We start from the raw sequence: 16582 nt of genomic DNA on the forward strand, positions 1-16582 counted from the left end.
AAACAGAAACCTTTGTAGCATCCTCTCGTTCTATCATCCCACTGGCAATAACGTCGCTCGTCCACTAGGGTGAACAGGTTCGTTTCTTTTTTCAGAAAAGCACTCATCTTAACAAACCCGGCTTGTTAAATAAAAGCGTTTTTATTTACACAGTCATGTGGACAAATTACTTTGAACACTGTACTTGTGGATAACTGCTCTCAACGTTTCAAAACAATGCATTAAAGGAAAAGAGACTATTGCTTAAATAGTTCTCAACAATGCATACAAACAAAATCTTTACCTGAGGTTTCAACATGAAGTCCTGTTTTTAATTAAAGCACACTGAATAAATCTGGAAACGGCTCAAGAAATAAAAAATATACATTTGAGGGGGAGGAAAAAAAACAAGAGATGAGCTCCTCGGAATCTACAACATGAAAATAAGTTGCTGCTTTTAAAAAGTTCATTATGAAAGTTAAAGTGACACTATTTATTCGAAACTAAAAGCAACGGGTGCATCAGAAACATTTGTCTTAATATATACATACATTTGGATTTTGCCAGTGCATACACAGTATACACAATTTGTCTCTTTTCCAACGCCTAAAATCTCCCAGGTATTGAGCATAAGACGACAGAAAAAGACAACAAAGATCAACCCCAAGTAAATGAGAGCTATACGGGGGTCCCGAGTAGAAACACAATGAGTAAATATCAACGTTGGTGTCGTCGACTGAGCTGGGCCAACAATGGAAAAGCTGCCTCAGCTGCCAATCATGTCGGACAGTTCCTGCAGGAGATCGTCCTCCCCGATGCCCGGGTCCACATCTCCGTCCAGATGATCCTCTGTGAATTCGTTGATCAGCTCCTCAAAGTCATCTGCGGCCGAGGTGGAGTTTCGTGACCCTACGGCACTCTGTCTCCGCGATTTACTTTGAGGAGCCGTCTTCGGGACGGAGCTAACAGAGAGGGATACTCATGAGAATTTCTTTTGGAGGTGGAAATAAATATATATATATATATAAATAAATATAAATATATATATATATATATATATATATATGACAACTCACAACAATATCACAACTCTCTACTTTTTCCACACTTGTCTATGAAGTCGCAATTTACTTGTACCTGATTGTAATTCCGTATTTTGCCCAAACAGCGAGTCGGCGAGAGCTGAATGCAAATTGCAGTTTTGCATACCTTGGTGGGGCTTCCACAGTAGTAGCAAGACTGACACCCATCCTGGTGTCTTGGCTGGGACTGCGCTGCGAAACACGGATGCTCTGTGGCCCCGTACTTGATGTGCAAAGTCGAGGGCTCGGCACCTTTCAAAAACAGCCAAGGAGCAAAATGTTCATAGTTGTTAACGTCAAAATGTTGGGAATCAAAATCAGTTCCAAGTGTATTTCTTCACCCGAATGCAGTGCGCGTGTGTGTCAGTGTGACTGTGTGTACGCTTTGGTTCACTTACGTCCAAGTCCCTCCTCGCAGTCGATTCCTCTAAAAGGATGGCGGCGGCGGTGCTGTTGAGAGGTTTAACGGCAGCTATGGCAGAGCGTGGCCCTGCTCTCTTCCGCTTCTGGCCTGCGTTGACTTGTAAGGCCGGCTTCATAACAGACGGCTTCACGTTCAGTTTGGGCCGCACTGAAACAAAGTAACATTTGTCTATCTTCCAGCAATGTTTTCATAGACTACTGTGTAGTGGCAGAAATATGCTGGAATTTCTTCTTCTTTCAAATTTCCTCCAAGTAAGGTAGTAGGTGCAAAGTACCTTTTGTGTCCGTGGTATTTGTTCTATCAGTGGTTGGACTGTGTACTGGCGCACAATGTAGTCTTTCTGAAGTCGTCTGCTTGGCTGAGGATGGTGAAATGGAGCTTTTGCTGTTTTTGTATTGGACCTTGCTGGAGTCGCCCGGACTCCCTAAGAGAGCGTCTTCCACGAGAAGCCAACTCTCAGCGTTGTTTGGGGGGAACTCGGGTGGGACATTGTCACTCTCCAGGATAGACTCTGCTTTCGGTGGCGCTGCCGCCGTCGTCGTCACAGAGGCTTGCTGGCCGCCGCCGCAGGAAGCTGCCGTTTCCTGTTTGCGGAGGCGTTTTTCACGCATAATCTCCTCAAAGGTTTTGACTTTGACAATCTCGGAGGAGCTCTGGAAAGGCAAGTTGGAGTTCCACTTACAAGATCACAACAACGTAGGCGGTCACGCGTCTCACCTCGGGAGTAACGGGAGCGTTCCGTGTTCTTTTAGTCACCTCAAGGCTCTTGTCAAGCGTGATGTCGCCTGCACAATTCAACAAACATGGCTTGTTATATGCTGACAGACAGACTATTAGGTATGTATGCGTGCTTTTTGTTTTTATTCGACATAATCCCACCCTGGGAAATGTGTGGTGGATGTGCTTGCTGAGCATGGGTCAATCTGGACGAAAAGTGAAATGTCTGCTGGATTGGGAACATCTCTTACACAGAGTTTTCTGGTTTTGCTGCAATGGCGGCGGCTTCTTTGCACCATTATTCTCCTGTGCGTCTTCATCGGCCTGAACTCGGGCTGCCTTCTCCTTGCGGATTTCCTCCAAGGTTTTCACTCTAACTTGGCCTACTTTTGGGGACTCCCAAAGAAGCCCCACAGAATATTTGTCAGCTGACGATTTGATCTTCTTAAGGCCGCCGTCTTCTTCCTGCTGATCTTCTTTTCTTTTCTTCTTTGCGTGGAGGATTTCCTTGGGTTGTTTGTTGTGGTCAATAGCGCGTTCCTTGATGGAAATTGTCCGCTTCTGGATGGGTGCCGACGTGACTTCTCCGTCTTTTTGCTTACGTGATTTTGCCGCTTTTTCCATTCTTATTTCCTCCAAGGTTTTGATGCGAATTTGCTGGGATGTGCTTTTTGACACTGCGCCGCTCTCATCTGCTGGCAAAACATAAACACCAAAGCGTTATTTGAGCTCCATTGCAAGCGGACTTCCCTGGTTGACTGAGCAGATGTTTGGCCTCTCATCTGAGAAGCCTTCTTCTACAAAATACAGTCTGAGTTGGTGTGGAAAACACAACTACTTCTGCACCAAGTTGGAGGGAGGCACACCCTCCCTCCCTCCCTCCCTTTTTTTCCAAGATGCAGATTGACGAGCCTAAAGGGCGTACAAAGAGACCCGTGTGTTTTCCTTGTTTTGTCCTTTGTTACAACTGCAGCTCAATAAACAAAGTAGTGCATTATATTGTATAAAGCATCTGACTTGTTTGTCATGAAGATGTACATTTTGGTCTCTTTGAGCTGAGTTTTGACCAACGAGTTAGAGTTGAAATGACAGTCATATCATCTGAGAAAGTTCGTTTGGGACCAACTTGTAAGGTTTACCAAGGCTTGCTTACCTTTCTGACAGGGCGCTTGTTCTTCTCTCACAAATCTCCCCAAACGCTTTACCAGGCTGTTTTTGATAGGAACAACATCCCCGTCGTCTTTTAGACCTATACATGGGACGAAGAGTTTTGTTTCTTCCATTCTTTGTCATTAGAGTACAATGATCAAGCTGTGGCAAAAGAGTGAAACTTACAAGTGGTGTCTCTCTGTCTCCCGAGCCGGTCAGCAACAGTAGGCGGTGATCTCAAAGTTTCTAGTTTGCCTGAGATTGAGAAAATCAAAGTAAGTTGAATTGATGCAGCAGTGTGTCAATTTAGCTGATGCGTCTATGTGTAGACAAGGGAACAATGGGCGGAAAATTGTCATCCTTGTTCTTTGGAGAAATGTGCAGCGGCGGCGGCGGCGGCGGCAGCAGCAGCAGCAGCAGCAGCATTTTTTTACCTGGGTTGGATGTACCAAAGGGTAGCCGGATGTTTTCTTTCTGGCCATTGACAGCCACATCAGCTCTGCTCATGCCGGCTTTTAGGGCCCTCCGCAGCCGGATCTCCTCCAGGGTGGCCACTCCAAAGTTGTGCGATTCATCTGTCAACAAACACCCCTCATTGAGTCCCAAGAGCATTTGCGTCCGCCGTCTTTGCTTCTAATTTCAGTCTCTCACCGGCAGCCTTGCATCTTTTTCTTGGGGACGGGCCGTCTCCTTCCTCTGAGAATTGGTCTGGCACCACAAACAAATGTTAGAAGAGCGCAAAAAGAAACGCACGCAGAAAAAAAAAACAAAGCCAAACAAAGAACGCAACTCACCGTCTTCATCCTCATCATCATCCGCTGGGTTAATCACCACAGGCGGATGAGTAGGGCTCGGGACTGTTTCCTGGCTTTCGGTCTTCAGAACTCCTCTCAGCTGGGGATTGCTTGCAGTGGGGAGAGGAGCGGCTGCCTGCGGGGCCGCCGGCTCTTCGTGCTGCGCTTCCTCATTGTCACTTTGATCTGCAATCACGTCATTGTTCATTTCACAAGGTGAGTTGTCGCTCATGTGAAATGATGTGGAAATCCACTCACTGGTGTCGGGTGGGATAAGAATGCCATCAACATGACGTGGCTTTTCATGAAAAAAGGCACAGTGTGGTTTTTGGCAGCCGGCCGGGTGGCTCTCCCAATAACACGGGATTTCCTTGCGTTTTTTCTGGAACGACGGAAGAGTACGATGGGCTCACATTGTTACTTGATTGCTGGATATTCAAGGCTTCTTACTGTGATCTCCATGTGGCGAAACTTGCAGACGTTTCGGAAGCAACGCCCCTCCTGCCAGAGATTGCAGACGGTCTCGTTGCCCATGGCTGCTTCACAGTGCCTAAAAGGGCAGCTGTCTCCCTAAGAGACAAAATGGTGTGACTTGCGTGCAGGAATATCACAATATCTCAACAATGAACACCAATTTTGCTTACTTTATGGCAGGTAGAATAGTAAAAGAAGTAGCAGTCATCTCCGTTGTTGGTCATTGTGAGGCTGGCTGGCTGGCTGGCTGGCTGGCTGGCTGGCTGGCTGGCTGGCTGGCGGGAGTTTTGAGCCGGCCGGCTATGAACTTTGAACTCAGTAGCTGCTATTTCCAGACCAACGGGACTGCTTGAAAGCACAGATCAGTTCATTGTACAGTCTGGCTTATAAATAAACAGATTCTCAACCAAATGTATGTGTAAATAATGTGTTTTTTGTTTGCCTCGTAAGTAAATCACCTGAAGTGGTTAGAAGTGGACTCTTTTGCAGGTTGATGACAGGGTGCCTTGTTTCAGTATGAAGTCCTGGAGGAACACTTGAGCCATAAGATAAAAAGGAAATGGGTTGGGGTGGCTCGTCCAGGGCAGTAATCTCAGTAGACTGCTTAACAACACTGAGGATGGCTTCAAGTCCTTTTCATTACTTTTTTTTTTTTTTTTTTTTTTTTAATAAAGATTTTTTTTTACGGTAATAATTTGTCTAACGTGAATAAAAAAATAAAATAAAAAATAAAAAACTTGTAGTTTAGGATGGGCGGGGAATAGGAAAAATGCTTAATCTCTTGTCGCATAAAGGGCAGACTGGAGGATGGCAAAAACAACTCTTCTCAGGCTGGATGGAATTTTGCACACTTGGAAGCCTTAGTGTGCTAAAAGAAGGGGGAAATCGATCATTGTTGAAAGGAAAAGAGGTCTTCTGCCCGTGTATTCTCAAAGGAAGGTATGTTTTCCATTTCCAAGGATCACAGCAAAGGACCAAAGGATGGATTTAAACCTACAAACAAATCAATCAAAAACACTCCACACAGGGCTGAAGGGGTTAATATTGCACACATTTGAGAGAGAACATCATAGAAAACGTCTTTTTCACTCTATCCCAACACTTCACTGATTCTATGATAAAACCATATCATTCTTATATTTCAGCTAACTCATATCATGGCTACCTTGTGAAATACAGTTGACATAAACTTTTTTTTGGTTTAGCTCCATTTTAAATGACATCCAAAATCATAATCAGGTAACACTTGGCATGCACAAGTCTCTTTCAATGCTGATTCCATAAAGCCTCTTTGATGACATGCTGTCATATAGCGTACAAGTTCTAGTCCAATTACTATTACCTGAAAGTATTATTTCTCCACAATTTGATTCCTCCAAATATTTACGCGGCGCCAAGTCCCCGTCATTGACGATTCTTGTCAATGCACGATTCATGCTGATCACTTACCACCACCAGCAGGTTTTACTGATAGATTAGTAACGAAATTGATGTTAATTTAGGACTCTCTCTGGTGACGATTTGCAAGCTACAGTATGTTCCAGGACGACGAGCTTCCCGCAATGCAGTTTAGAAAAGGCGAAGCTACCCAAACACTAACACCGACAACAATTAACCAAAGGAAAATTCTTACCTAATTGTTTGGTTAAATCCAGATGATGACTTTAACGGCCTTTGTTGTGAAAAATAAAAATGTTTAAAAAGTCACGTAAAATCGACGAAACCTGGCGCTGTTGAAAAGTCACGGCGATTAGTTTGATCAAGACTAACACAATCTAACACACGTTTAACCAGTATTGTTAGTTAGACAACATAGTGAAGTCAATGTTGGGTTCTTTCAAGTTTAACCCGATAAGGATTGCAGTTGTAAAATAAGGATTTGTTTGTGCTCGGAAACAGAGGCCTACTTAGACAGCTCTGGCCACCGTTACATGAAATGTAATGATCAAAAATAGTACACCCAACACCCCCCATATATTATCAATAAATCAAACTGTGAAATATAGTACAGAGAAACAGCGGAAATTACCAGTTTCTTGTTTAAAAAATCGTTTGTGATTGAAGTACTGTCGTGAGCTCCTCGGCTGCCGCCTTCGATCACAGGCAAAATGTCGGCCACGGCGTTTTTTTTCCTTTTTTTCCCCCCTCGTGCATTGCAAAGAAAAAACTTTATTGAAACATTTTCAAAGCGGAAAAAGTATTGCTGAATGAAATGTATTATGCGTGCCGAGTTGCCGAAACGGTTTTATTCTGAAAGGTATTGGCCGGATGTTACGTATGTTCCGGTAGTCTCGGGTCTGTCAGCAGCTTGACTTTCCCATCTCGTTGGGCACCCGTACGTCCGTTTTGCAATAGTATCCGTGTTTTTTTTTCATGCTATTGTTTCGAATTTTCGAATTCAAACTCGTTAACTTTCACCCCCCCCCAACTGTTCTATAGACTTGACAAGTCGAGGATACTCTGACAAACTTTGTATCTGTTGTACATCTCGATGATGGACTCCATTCAGGTAAGTTACGTTGGCTGTGTTACTCCAGTTTGTCAGCTGTCAAAAGGTAGGTAGCTCGAAATGTTTTGGCTAGCAAGGGCAGGGACAATTAGCTTGGAAGTGACACGCAGGTGCAGGTAAGTGTTGTTCCTTTTCAGTGCTGCCTTCTTTTGTCCGATCGGCAACGTTACTCATAGATGTGCTTATTTGTTCGTCATTTGACTAAATTGTCAAATGTCCACAGACTACGGTGTCTGGATTTTCTCTGGACCTGGGACCACTGAAAGAGCCACTTGGATTCCTTCGTGTGCTCGAATGGGTACGTAAATAAGCGTTTCAGATTTCTTCCAACTGTGCAGATTCCTATTTCCACAGTATTCATCGTTGACTGTTGAGGTGCAAATGCATTAACACCACCCCATAGCTAGACATACATCTTCGACAAACCTGCACAAATAAAGCAGCTGCATGTGTTTACCAGGAGCCAGAGTAACTTTGTTGACTCTGAATATCCACCGTTGATAAGTATTGAGTGTCGTGAGTAATCTCAACGGATTGTGTAGTAAAAAAAGGAAATCATTTGAGGAATGCCCCGGCCGGCCGTTTGACTGCTAATAATGGAAGCGTATTACGTTTCTGATGCCGATGACTGCGCTGGTGTCTTTGCTACAGTAGTACTTAGTGTGTGAACGGTATTTGGTGCAGACAGAACCTGCTTCTTAAAATGGAATTATTCAGCAGATCATCTTTTCAAAGCCATGAGCACAAACGGACCTCATATCTATCTGCATATTTAAATACATTATTCTTAACTTTAAGCAATGTCACGACTGTATAGTTTCTCTCGTCCGTACTCGGGCTCAAACTTCCCCAAATTTGATTTGTTTCACAACTTACTTGAGAAAATAAATATATGTTTACATGCCCTTCCATTCTTATTGGATCATTTGAGGTAGGACATTGAGCACATTGCAGAGGGTGGAGCTGCAGAACAGCTGCACGTCAGTTCAAGTTGCAGAGAGAGCTTCTTTGAGAAAGCGGCCGCAGGGGCACTACGGGGGTGGCCGGCTCCTCACGTAATAACGTCACAGAGTGAGGACCCGGTCGCTTTTGGCCTGGCTGGTGCTTGGAGAACAGGAATGAGCAGGGATGCTCTCAGGTGGCTGAATGGAGAAAAACACCACTCTGGGGCTGAATTAACATTTAAACATGGCTTGAAGCTCAAAATAGTTGATTTAGCATCCTATGTTTTTTTAACGTGGTCACTTTCTATGCACAAGTAAGTTACAAATTGTCAGTTTCAGCTGTTTTATTGATTAAAAAAAACCACACTTGAAAAATGCAGATCGTTACCCCTCAGTCATCATCAAATTTGTTTTATTTTTAAAGTTTATTAGACTGGTTAACGTCCTCCACGACTGTTAAAGTTAAAATGTCACTCAAAAGCACCAGGTTTTATGATGGTGACGCTTTGGACTGTGGAACAAATTGATAAGAAATCTGAGCTATCGTCATGGAACCGACAGTGTTTGATTTTTTTTTTTTTTTTTTTCGGTCAATTTCTGCTTGAAATGTCTTACCTTGTGTGTTGACTTTTGTTTCAAATGAAAGGGAAGTCAGTTATCGACATAAGTTGAAGTGTACTTTTAGTGGAGCCAATTCCTTTGCCGCGTTGCTCCATCAAATAGCCAATTATAGCAGCACATATGGCTCTCCCTGACTGACTCCTCAGCACTTGTAGTTTGAGATGCGCCAATAATAAATAGCCTGCTGGCTATTTCCTTGTAAAGGCAGAAGACCAAAGATAACAAGACATTTATTGTTTTGGCTAGAGAGGATGGCCTCACTTTACAATGAGGCAGGCAGGCAGGCAGGCCGGGTGCGACAGACACGCTGAGGGAATCCCTGCCCTGGCTACCAGCTTTATTTGGGCTTCAGTTAGTCTGGCTAAGGTGGGTCAAACAAGGCCGGGATGAAAGCTGAGAAATCCATTGCAGTTCCAGAGATAGTTGAGAGCCATTCTCGAAAGTCCACGCCAAGCAGGAAACTCAAACGATCAACTGGGTTGCTTTCCTTTCTTCTTCCTGCTGCTGCTGCTGCTGCTGCTGCTGCTGTCAGCAGAGTTGAAGATAGACATACTGGAGCTTGCTTGCTGACTTGCATTGTTGGATGGAAAAGAAAAACACTGTTACATAAAAGCCGTTCAAACAGGCAGCCATGGTCTCTCCTGTCTGAAGACGATCCGTGTCTTTGTTATTGTTGTCCTAATCTGATGCCATTATTCGACACCACTAAAAAGCCCTTTGCATTTTTGAAACGTTGGTGCCTGTGTCATCTTGTCAAATACCTTTTTTGGCTCGCAAGATGAGTCCAATTCTCTGAATACAGATTGTCTGACAATTGCATTTCAATTTCTTCTTTCCCCATTTCCCTTTCAGGTTTTTGCCATTTTTGCCTTTGCCACAACCGGAGGTTACTCTGGGACGTCTCACTTCACAGTCAAATGTGTTGAATCCGGGGAACCCTTCAATGTCAAACCTGTTTTTGGATACCCCTTCAGGTAGCGTCAAGCAATATACGCACATTTCAGGCCTTAATACATAAAGAATTTGTATCGTTTGGGTGAATTTAGAATCGGTAGGCCCGGGGGCAGGATCGGGTTCACGGCATCAGGCCGGTGAAAGCGAATGTTCTCGCCAAAATTGCAAATGGTCTTCACTTTTAAAAATCATTTTGCATGTGTCTGCAACTTCCAATATATTTGAATGTTATGTTTCCATACCTTGTTCTTGCTCTCCTGGATCAACAAGAGAGCCAGGTGAGGATTTGTTATTTTACCAGTACAGACGGCATTCTGATGAATTGAGAGTCAAGTGTTGTTTTGTCTCTGTAGGTTGTCAGCATACCCCTACGAGATGCCTTCGTGCGATGGCACTCCTGCAAATCACACCTTCCTCCAGGGAGACTTTTCCTCCTCTGCCGAGTTCTTTGTGTGCGTGGGTGTGTTTGGTTTCCTCTACTGCACTGCTACGTTGGTTCTCTACTTGGGTTACCAGCACGTCTATCGTCAGACCACCCGCGCTCCCTTCATAGTGAGTGCATTCATTTCCGTATTCAGAAGGGCGATTGAAATAAAAATCATTCCCGAACCTTCATTTCAAAACATTGGACCCGTCATTTCAAGCGGTGACATTTCTTAAAAGATACGCCGTCGAGTGAGAGAGAGAGAAGGAAGGAAGCCTCGAACACTGCTTGTTGTTTGCTCTCTCCAAGGATCTGGTGGTGACGGCTGCCTTCGCCTTTCTGTGGCTCGTGTCCTCTTCGGCCTGGGGCAAAGGTCTGACTGATGTGAAATGGGCCACAAACCCAGAGCACTTGGTGGAGAATTGTACACACTGCCATCCGGGAGAATTTCCCTCCATGGGACGCCTTAATGCCTCAGTGGTAAGTTGGTTAGTTGGCCTTTAACAAAAAAGAATCATTGTCTCAAAGATGCAGATCATGTCAATGAACTGCTAACATAAACTCGTCGAGTTGCCTTAAGCCACACTTCGAGCAAGAAGTGTCGAAAAGTGTGTTTGGTTTGGTTTGGTTTTTGGGAACATGAATCATGTTTTGGATTGTATAGAGTGCCATCTAGTGGTCAAACCCTTGCATCAAACGAGGTATTTGTTTCAGAGATGCATTATTTGATCATTTCTACTGGCTGTTCATTTTCCCATCTATTCTCTTGTCTTTTTTGCCAGATTTTTGGCTTTTTGAATCTGATCCTTTGGGCAGGAAACTGTTGGTTCATTTACAAGGAGACTTCGTTTCACAAGGATCCCAGCCCACCGAGCAACATGGAAGAAGGAGGGGCCCCTGGGCCTTAAGTCACATGTTCGATCTACTAAAACAAGGCAATCCCCCACAGTTTCATTTCGGCATTTTTATCCAACAAATGGTTGTTGTTTTTTGAAGAGACCTTTTCTCTTTCCTCACACTGCAGCGCAGCTCTATTCGAAACAGTTTGCGATTTCTACCTGGTCTTTCTGAAACAGCAGGGCCTATTGGCTTCAAGATGACCTTCCTTCATGATCAAGTTGAAATGTTAAGGGTGTTTAATTAGCCAAAATATCTTCATTTGTGCGATGATATCGATGAAAAAATGTTTTTATGCATTCAAATTCAAAAAGTGCCTCATAACCAAGCCGGCCGGGATTCAAGCACTCCCATTTTTGGAAAAAATGATTGTATTAATCATATGATGAAACATGGATGCAGACACTATTTTGCCACAGTCTACTGTCGTACTTTTTTGACAGTAATATGAGCAAAAGCAGTTTTCCGCTTGTACCAGGATCAAGCTCCCATGTTTACACCCAAAGCTGCAGTGGAATATTTGAGTGCGACACACTGCCAATCACTCATTGCAATGTTTTGAACTGCTTTTCTGTTTGCATTTTCCCACTGGAAAAGGTGGTTTGTGTACTGTGCTTTGCCACTACCTACTATCTGTTTGCTTGCGAGTGAAATGCGGCCTACTCTGTTTAGCGCATGCCATCCTGCTGATTCCCGCATTGACTTCAAGCAATCGTCTAATATGTGAACCCTGTCAACTTGAGTGCCTTATTACAAATAAATTCAGATATTGGGTCATTGCCTTTTTGTTTTACACACAAATGATTGTGTAACAACAGCTTTAATGGTCTTGATTCGAAATGAAATGATGATGAGAACGTTTTTAAGGGTATTGATGTGTTTGATTTTGGTTTGACTGTACTTGATAATGTACTATTCAAGATTTAATACTTTTACCCACCGTCACCTTTCGTGGAGTAAGATGTACCAATTACTGATTGAGAGGAGTCTGATCGTTCATTCAACTTTGAGTTACATTAGTGTTTGATTGACGCTTATGTTAAAGCACGGTCCAGACGAGACAACGTACTCTTAACCACTAGGTCACTTTGAATAATTCTCCTTACAAGGTGGATGGATGGATGGATGGATGGATGGATGGATACAGCGCTCCTCCGTGTTCGCGCTTGAAAGCTTCACAACTTGATTAATTAGCATATTTGTCTCGTTTCGTTGTTGCAGCCCCGCGATGAATGGTTGTTGTTGTTGTGTTCCTCTTTCTCCATTTACCCATGCGTTCAAATCAAGACATTTGTCTCACGTAGCAACTGCACGTCGTCTTTGCGATAGGTGAAACTAACACTAAGCCTCCAGTGTGCTGAGCGAGCGAGGGAGCGAGCGAGCGAGCAAGCAGCTTGGGGAAAACAAATCCAAGTCAACACGTTAAGACGAAGCAAGGTCACCGAGTAACAAAGAAATGTGATGAGCATGAAAACGACGTCAAAACAACTGGACGTCAATTGGGGGGGGGGGCAGATCTTTCAAGTCAGCCAATCGGTGACGTCACCTGTTTGTGACGTTGTCGCCTTTACAGTCTGACAGCCAGCAGGGAGAAAGAAACACTTGCTGTCTCTCCAGGCGCGCAAGGAGGGGGATTTTTGATTTGTTTCTTTTTTTCATTTTTATGCTCAACACCGACAGACTGAGAGCTGACAGTCATGGGAGCTTCTCTTAGCTTGGTAAGTAATACGTACTGGATTGATTCACATGACAAATCGTAGTCATTCGAAATACTTTGCAACAGTGCGTCGTCTTTGACAGCAACAGCCAGCCAGCCAGCCAGCCAAATGCTGCCGCGCATTTCCCTGCCAACACATTCACCAAAGAAGATGCGTAATATGCGCAAAGAACAAAAAGTGAATGCGTTTGAAATGGCAGCGGGCGCCGCTTCAGTCTTGAGCGAGCTCCGAAAAGGTGCCATTCATCTACTTAGGCGTGATTAAATGGCTTAAGTGTGCTTTGTTGTCTTTGCATAAGCAGGCTACGCCAAGCTTAGCTGCAACAAAATGAATGGAGGAGTCCCCAAATAGCCAGCTATGAAGAATGTTCGTGTCCTGCTCACCAATCTATGTCATGTGGAAAGAGGGCAAATTGGGTTTCATCTCCCTCCCTCGTTCCTTCCTTCCTTCCTTCCTTCCCTTCCCTTCCCTTCCCTTCCCTTCCCTTCCTTTCCTTTCCTTTCCTTTCCTTTCCTTTCCTTTCCCTTCCTTCCTTCCTTCCTTCCTTCCTTCCTTTCTTCCTTCCTTTCTTCCTTCCTTCCTTCCTTCCTTCCTTCCTTCCTTCCTTCCTTCCTCCCTCCCTCCCTTCTGTGTCGTAACAGTATGCGACAATTAAGGCAGTATTCGGTCGGGCGGTCCGTCTCCTTGCCTTTCTGGATGTTTCTTTTTAAATGACTGTTGGACTGGAACAACACAAGCAAGTATCAACCTGACTGATGTATGCTGATGAACTCAGCGAGTGATTTTCTGGCTTCTTGCTAGCTAAATGGAACACAGTGACTATGGCGTAACCTCTTGACAGCTAATCTGACCCTGTCTGGCTGGCTATTTCGGAACTTCTGGAACATCTCACTTGTTTATGATTTCACCCTGCTAAATGAATCAATTGTCCCCTTTCACTGTACACTGACTGCTGACAGAATGCTTGCTGCTCGTGTGTTCCAAGTCACGACTGCTTTCTTTCTTGGAATGTGTATTTTTACAATGATTTCTCGAAAACATTTGCTCTGCTTATTTACTAACAGTCCACCGTCTCCTCTAGACACAATGCTTGTGTCGGAATTCCATAGTGACCAGGATTATTTACGCTTGGATCCTGTTGCTGGGGACCGTCGTGTCCTGCATCATGCTGTCACCAGGGGCCGAGAAGCTTCTTAGACGAGTAAGCATTAGCCCGCAAAAGCCAGCCAGACATGACCATCCTTGGTACCCGCAGTGTTTTGTTTTGTTTTGTTTGTTCAACGTAGCACACCTACCTAAAGGTGGATGGAGCGCTTCAGATGCTTTCCGTTTTGTACTTTGATTTGTTCAGATCCCAGGCTTCTGTGCAGATGGGGCGGGCTCTCCTCTGCCTGGCATCCAAGCTGATTTCAACTGTGACAATTTTTTGGGGTACAAGGCAGTCTACCGTGTCTGCTTTGGAATGAGTATGTGGTTCATTTGGTTTTCCATTCTTTTCGTTAACGTCAAGAACACCAGAGACCCGCGTGCTGCCGTCCACAATGGGTGAGTCAAATAGTGCTCCGAGAAGCTACTACTACTACTGTTATGCCATGACCTTTTTTTTGTTTTTTTTTTGGTCTTCCTCCTGGCAGATTTTGGTTCTTTAAGATTCTTGGCCTGATCCTAGTTATGGCCGGTTCCCTTTACATTCCAGATGGTAAATTTACGTACGGTAAGCTCCGAATCCGTAAACGATCACAACAATTGATGTCTTTTTTGGTATGTATTTTTAAAAGGCTTGCCTTTGCTGTTTTAGCTTGGTTTATTGTGGGCTCTGGTGGTGGATTCTTCTTCATTGTGATCCAGGTGGTGCTGCTGGTTGACTTTGCCCACTCCTGGAATGAGTCCTGGATGGACAAAATGGAGAAAAGCAACTCCAAAGTTTGGTATGCAGGTGAGTGATTTGTCTCACCATCAATACCCCCAGCCACCCCAATAAGGAGTCCTTGCCTCTTTTCCAGCTTTGGTGTTGGTCACCATCCTAAACTACCTTGTGTCATTCATTGGCGTTGTCCTCTTCTACATCTTCTACACTAAACCCGATGGCTGCGCCATCAACAAGTTCTTCATTACCTTCAACATGTTGCTCTGCTTTGGGGCCTCTGTCATCTCTGTGCTGCGGAAAGTACAGGTACAACGAGGACATTTGCATGGCTTTTTTTCTCCTCATTAGAAAAGAAGGAAAAACAAGACATTTTCATTTCTTCAGCCAGATTTAGTGTCGTGTGTGTGTGTGTGTGTGTGTGTGTGTATACATACACTCATTTCGACTCCACATGAATGCATTCCAATCTGATCTTGCTGCTGTGCTTACTGATTTTCCTATTGCTAAATTGCTTGCCATTTGAGTCTTAATGTGTGAAATGTCATGATTCGTCCTTTTATTTAGTCTATGGAAAATATGTTTTGCTTTGCTAGGAGTATCAGCCTCACTCTGGTCTTCTCCAGTCCTCCATCATCACCATGTACACCGTCTTTCTAACCTGGTCCGCCATGAGCAACGAACCAGGTAAGCAAGATTAAGCAACGTGCTGTTCTACTGATGATGTTCCCAACCTAAAGAAAGACTTTTGCTTGTTTGTTCCCCCCAGACCAGTCATGTAACCCAAGCCTGATCAGTATCGTTCAACAGATAACAGCGCCCACAATGGCTTCTCTCCAGATTGAAAACACCACTGCCGTGGTGGTGATTGATGGCACGGAGGAACCCGTCCCCTCAACGCCTTACCTACAGTGGTGGGATGCGCAGAGCATTGTGGGCCTGGCTTTATTTGTCGTATGCATCATCTACTCCAGGTACACTGCCAAAAGGAAACAATTCAGTTATTTTAGCGAGTCAGATTAATGCAAAGACATTCAAGAACAGATGAGAAATAAAGTAGCGTGATTTTGTGTTTTGCATTCTCACCCCAGCCTTCGCTCATCCAGCGCCAGCCAGATGAGCAAACTGACCATGGCCTCCAAAGACTCGGACATCCTGGCCGAGCGTGGCAGTCAGGAATCGTTGGAGAAGGAGAGACAGACGGAGGACAGCGAACAAGACCTGGTCCATTACAGCTATTCCTTTTTTCATTTCATGCTCTTCCTTGCGTCGCTTTACATCATGATGACCCTCACAAACTGGTACAGGTGAGTCACAGCTGCGTCGACTCTGTCATTGGCATGACCAAATCATGTCTCAGACTCTCAACCAACCTTTTCCCCTCCTACCTAGTCCAAACGCAGACTACACAGTCACCAGAAAGTGGCCAACAGTGTGGGTGAAGATCATCTCCAGCTGGTTGTGTTTGGCCCTATACGCCTGGACCTTGGTGGCTCCCATAATCCTCAGCAACAGAGACTTTGAGTGATTTCCAGAGTGGACCTTCCTTCACGGGAGGGAGGGAGGGAGGGAGGGAGGGAGGGAGGGAGGGAGGGAGCGAGCGCTTCTTTGCTGAAATGGATACTCGTTTACATGTGAATCCAATGGAAGTTGGAGATGAGCTCATTTGCTCTCCACATTTGGGAATGTTGTCGCCTTTATGTCAAACCCACGGAAACATTCCCCTTTGATTAGTGTGTCTCTCTCTCTCTCTCGCTCTCTCTCCAATGCCTTAAGACTTATTTGTATATAAGAAAATCCTTTGTACATATTAAAGACAATTGTGGTTCATGACATCAGATGTTGCCAAATATTTGATCAAACTTTGACTGAATGGATTTTGAAATGTGTTTTAAGGTCAAATGTATAAGGGTCAAAGGTGTGATTAGGAAGTCTTTTCCGTCGAGACGTATGCATAGTTTGAAGTCCAGAACAAGAACTAATGTTTGTTGTTAGTTGCAACTAATGTTGTTTTTAGCGGCCTGTCTACATG

At 44.4% G+C, this 16582-nt stretch overlaps 3 protein-coding genes across 18 annotated transcripts; 2 read left to right on the forward strand and 1 right to left on the reverse strand.

Moving 5' to 3' along the window:
• Window positions 1–122: 122 nt before the first annotated feature.
• zc3h11a (zinc finger CCCH-type containing 11A) lies at window positions 123–6759 on the reverse strand. Of its 14 annotated transcripts, none has more exons than XM_037250894.1 (17): window positions 6649–6755; window positions 6253–6349; window positions 5078–5154; window positions 4790–4968; window positions 4596–4715; window positions 4404–4527; window positions 4146–4331; window positions 4003–4059; window positions 3786–3926; window positions 3538–3606; window positions 3356–3451; window positions 2454–2897; window positions 2203–2270; window positions 1760–2138; window positions 1460–1632; window positions 1189–1313; window positions 123–941 (listed from the first exon to the last, which is right to left on the reverse strand). In XM_037250894.1, the coding sequence occupies exons 4-17, from the start codon at window positions 4841–4843 to the stop codon at window positions 746–748; spliced, it is 2232 nt and encodes a 743-aa protein (XP_037106789.1). In that variant the 5' UTR covers window positions 4844–4968; window positions 5078–5154; window positions 6253–6349; window positions 6649–6755; the 3' UTR covers window positions 123–745. The 14 variants fall into 14 exon arrangements, with proteins under 14 accessions (XP_037106789.1, XP_037106784.1, XP_037106786.1 ...); XM_037250889.1 differs by having other exon boundaries at window positions 5078–5478; XM_037250891.1 differs by lacking the exon at window positions 6253–6349 and having other exon boundaries at window positions 5078–5478; window positions 6649–6759.
• Window positions 6760–6879: 120 nt separating this feature from the next.
• Window positions 6880–11321, forward strand: sypl2a (synaptophysin-like 2a). Its single transcript, XM_037250923.1, has 7 exons — window positions 6880–6954; window positions 7059–7128; window positions 7352–7426; window positions 9546–9667; window positions 10001–10199; window positions 10381–10551; window positions 10854–11321. The coding sequence occupies exons 2-7, from the start codon at window positions 7111–7113 to the stop codon at window positions 10977–10979; spliced, it is 711 nt and encodes a 236-aa protein (XP_037106818.1). The 5' UTR covers window positions 6880–6954; window positions 7059–7110; the 3' UTR covers window positions 10980–11321.
• A 1047-nt stretch (window positions 11322–12368) lies between these two features.
• si:ch73-267c23.10 (serine incorporator 3) lies at window positions 12369–16141 on the forward strand. 3 transcript variants are annotated; one of them, XM_037250902.1, is made up of 10 exons: window positions 12370–12686; window positions 13768–13887; window positions 14038–14231; window positions 14321–14400; window positions 14485–14622; window positions 14690–14859; window positions 15147–15237; window positions 15320–15524; window positions 15642–15857; window positions 15943–16084. In XM_037250902.1, the coding sequence occupies exons 1-10, from the start codon at window positions 12666–12668 to the stop codon at window positions 16076–16078; spliced, it is 1371 nt and encodes a 456-aa protein (XP_037106797.1). In that variant the 5' UTR covers window positions 12370–12665; the 3' UTR covers window positions 16079–16084. The 3 variants fall into 3 exon arrangements, with proteins under 3 accessions (XP_037106795.1, XP_037106797.1, XP_037106798.1); XM_037250900.1 differs by having other exon boundaries at window positions 12369–12686; window positions 14321–14622; window positions 15943–16141; XM_037250903.1 differs by lacking the exon at window positions 12370–12686 and adding an exon at window positions 13330–13422 and having other exon boundaries at window positions 14321–14622; window positions 15943–16138.
• The last annotated feature ends 441 nt before the right edge of the window (window positions 16142–16582 follow it).

The sequence above is a fragment of the Syngnathus acus genome, chromosome 5, assembly GCF_901709675.1.
Source record: "Syngnathus acus chromosome 5, fSynAcu1.2, whole genome shotgun sequence".
Taxonomy (NCBI): Eukaryota; Metazoa; Chordata; class Actinopteri; order Syngnathiformes; family Syngnathidae; genus Syngnathus; species Syngnathus acus.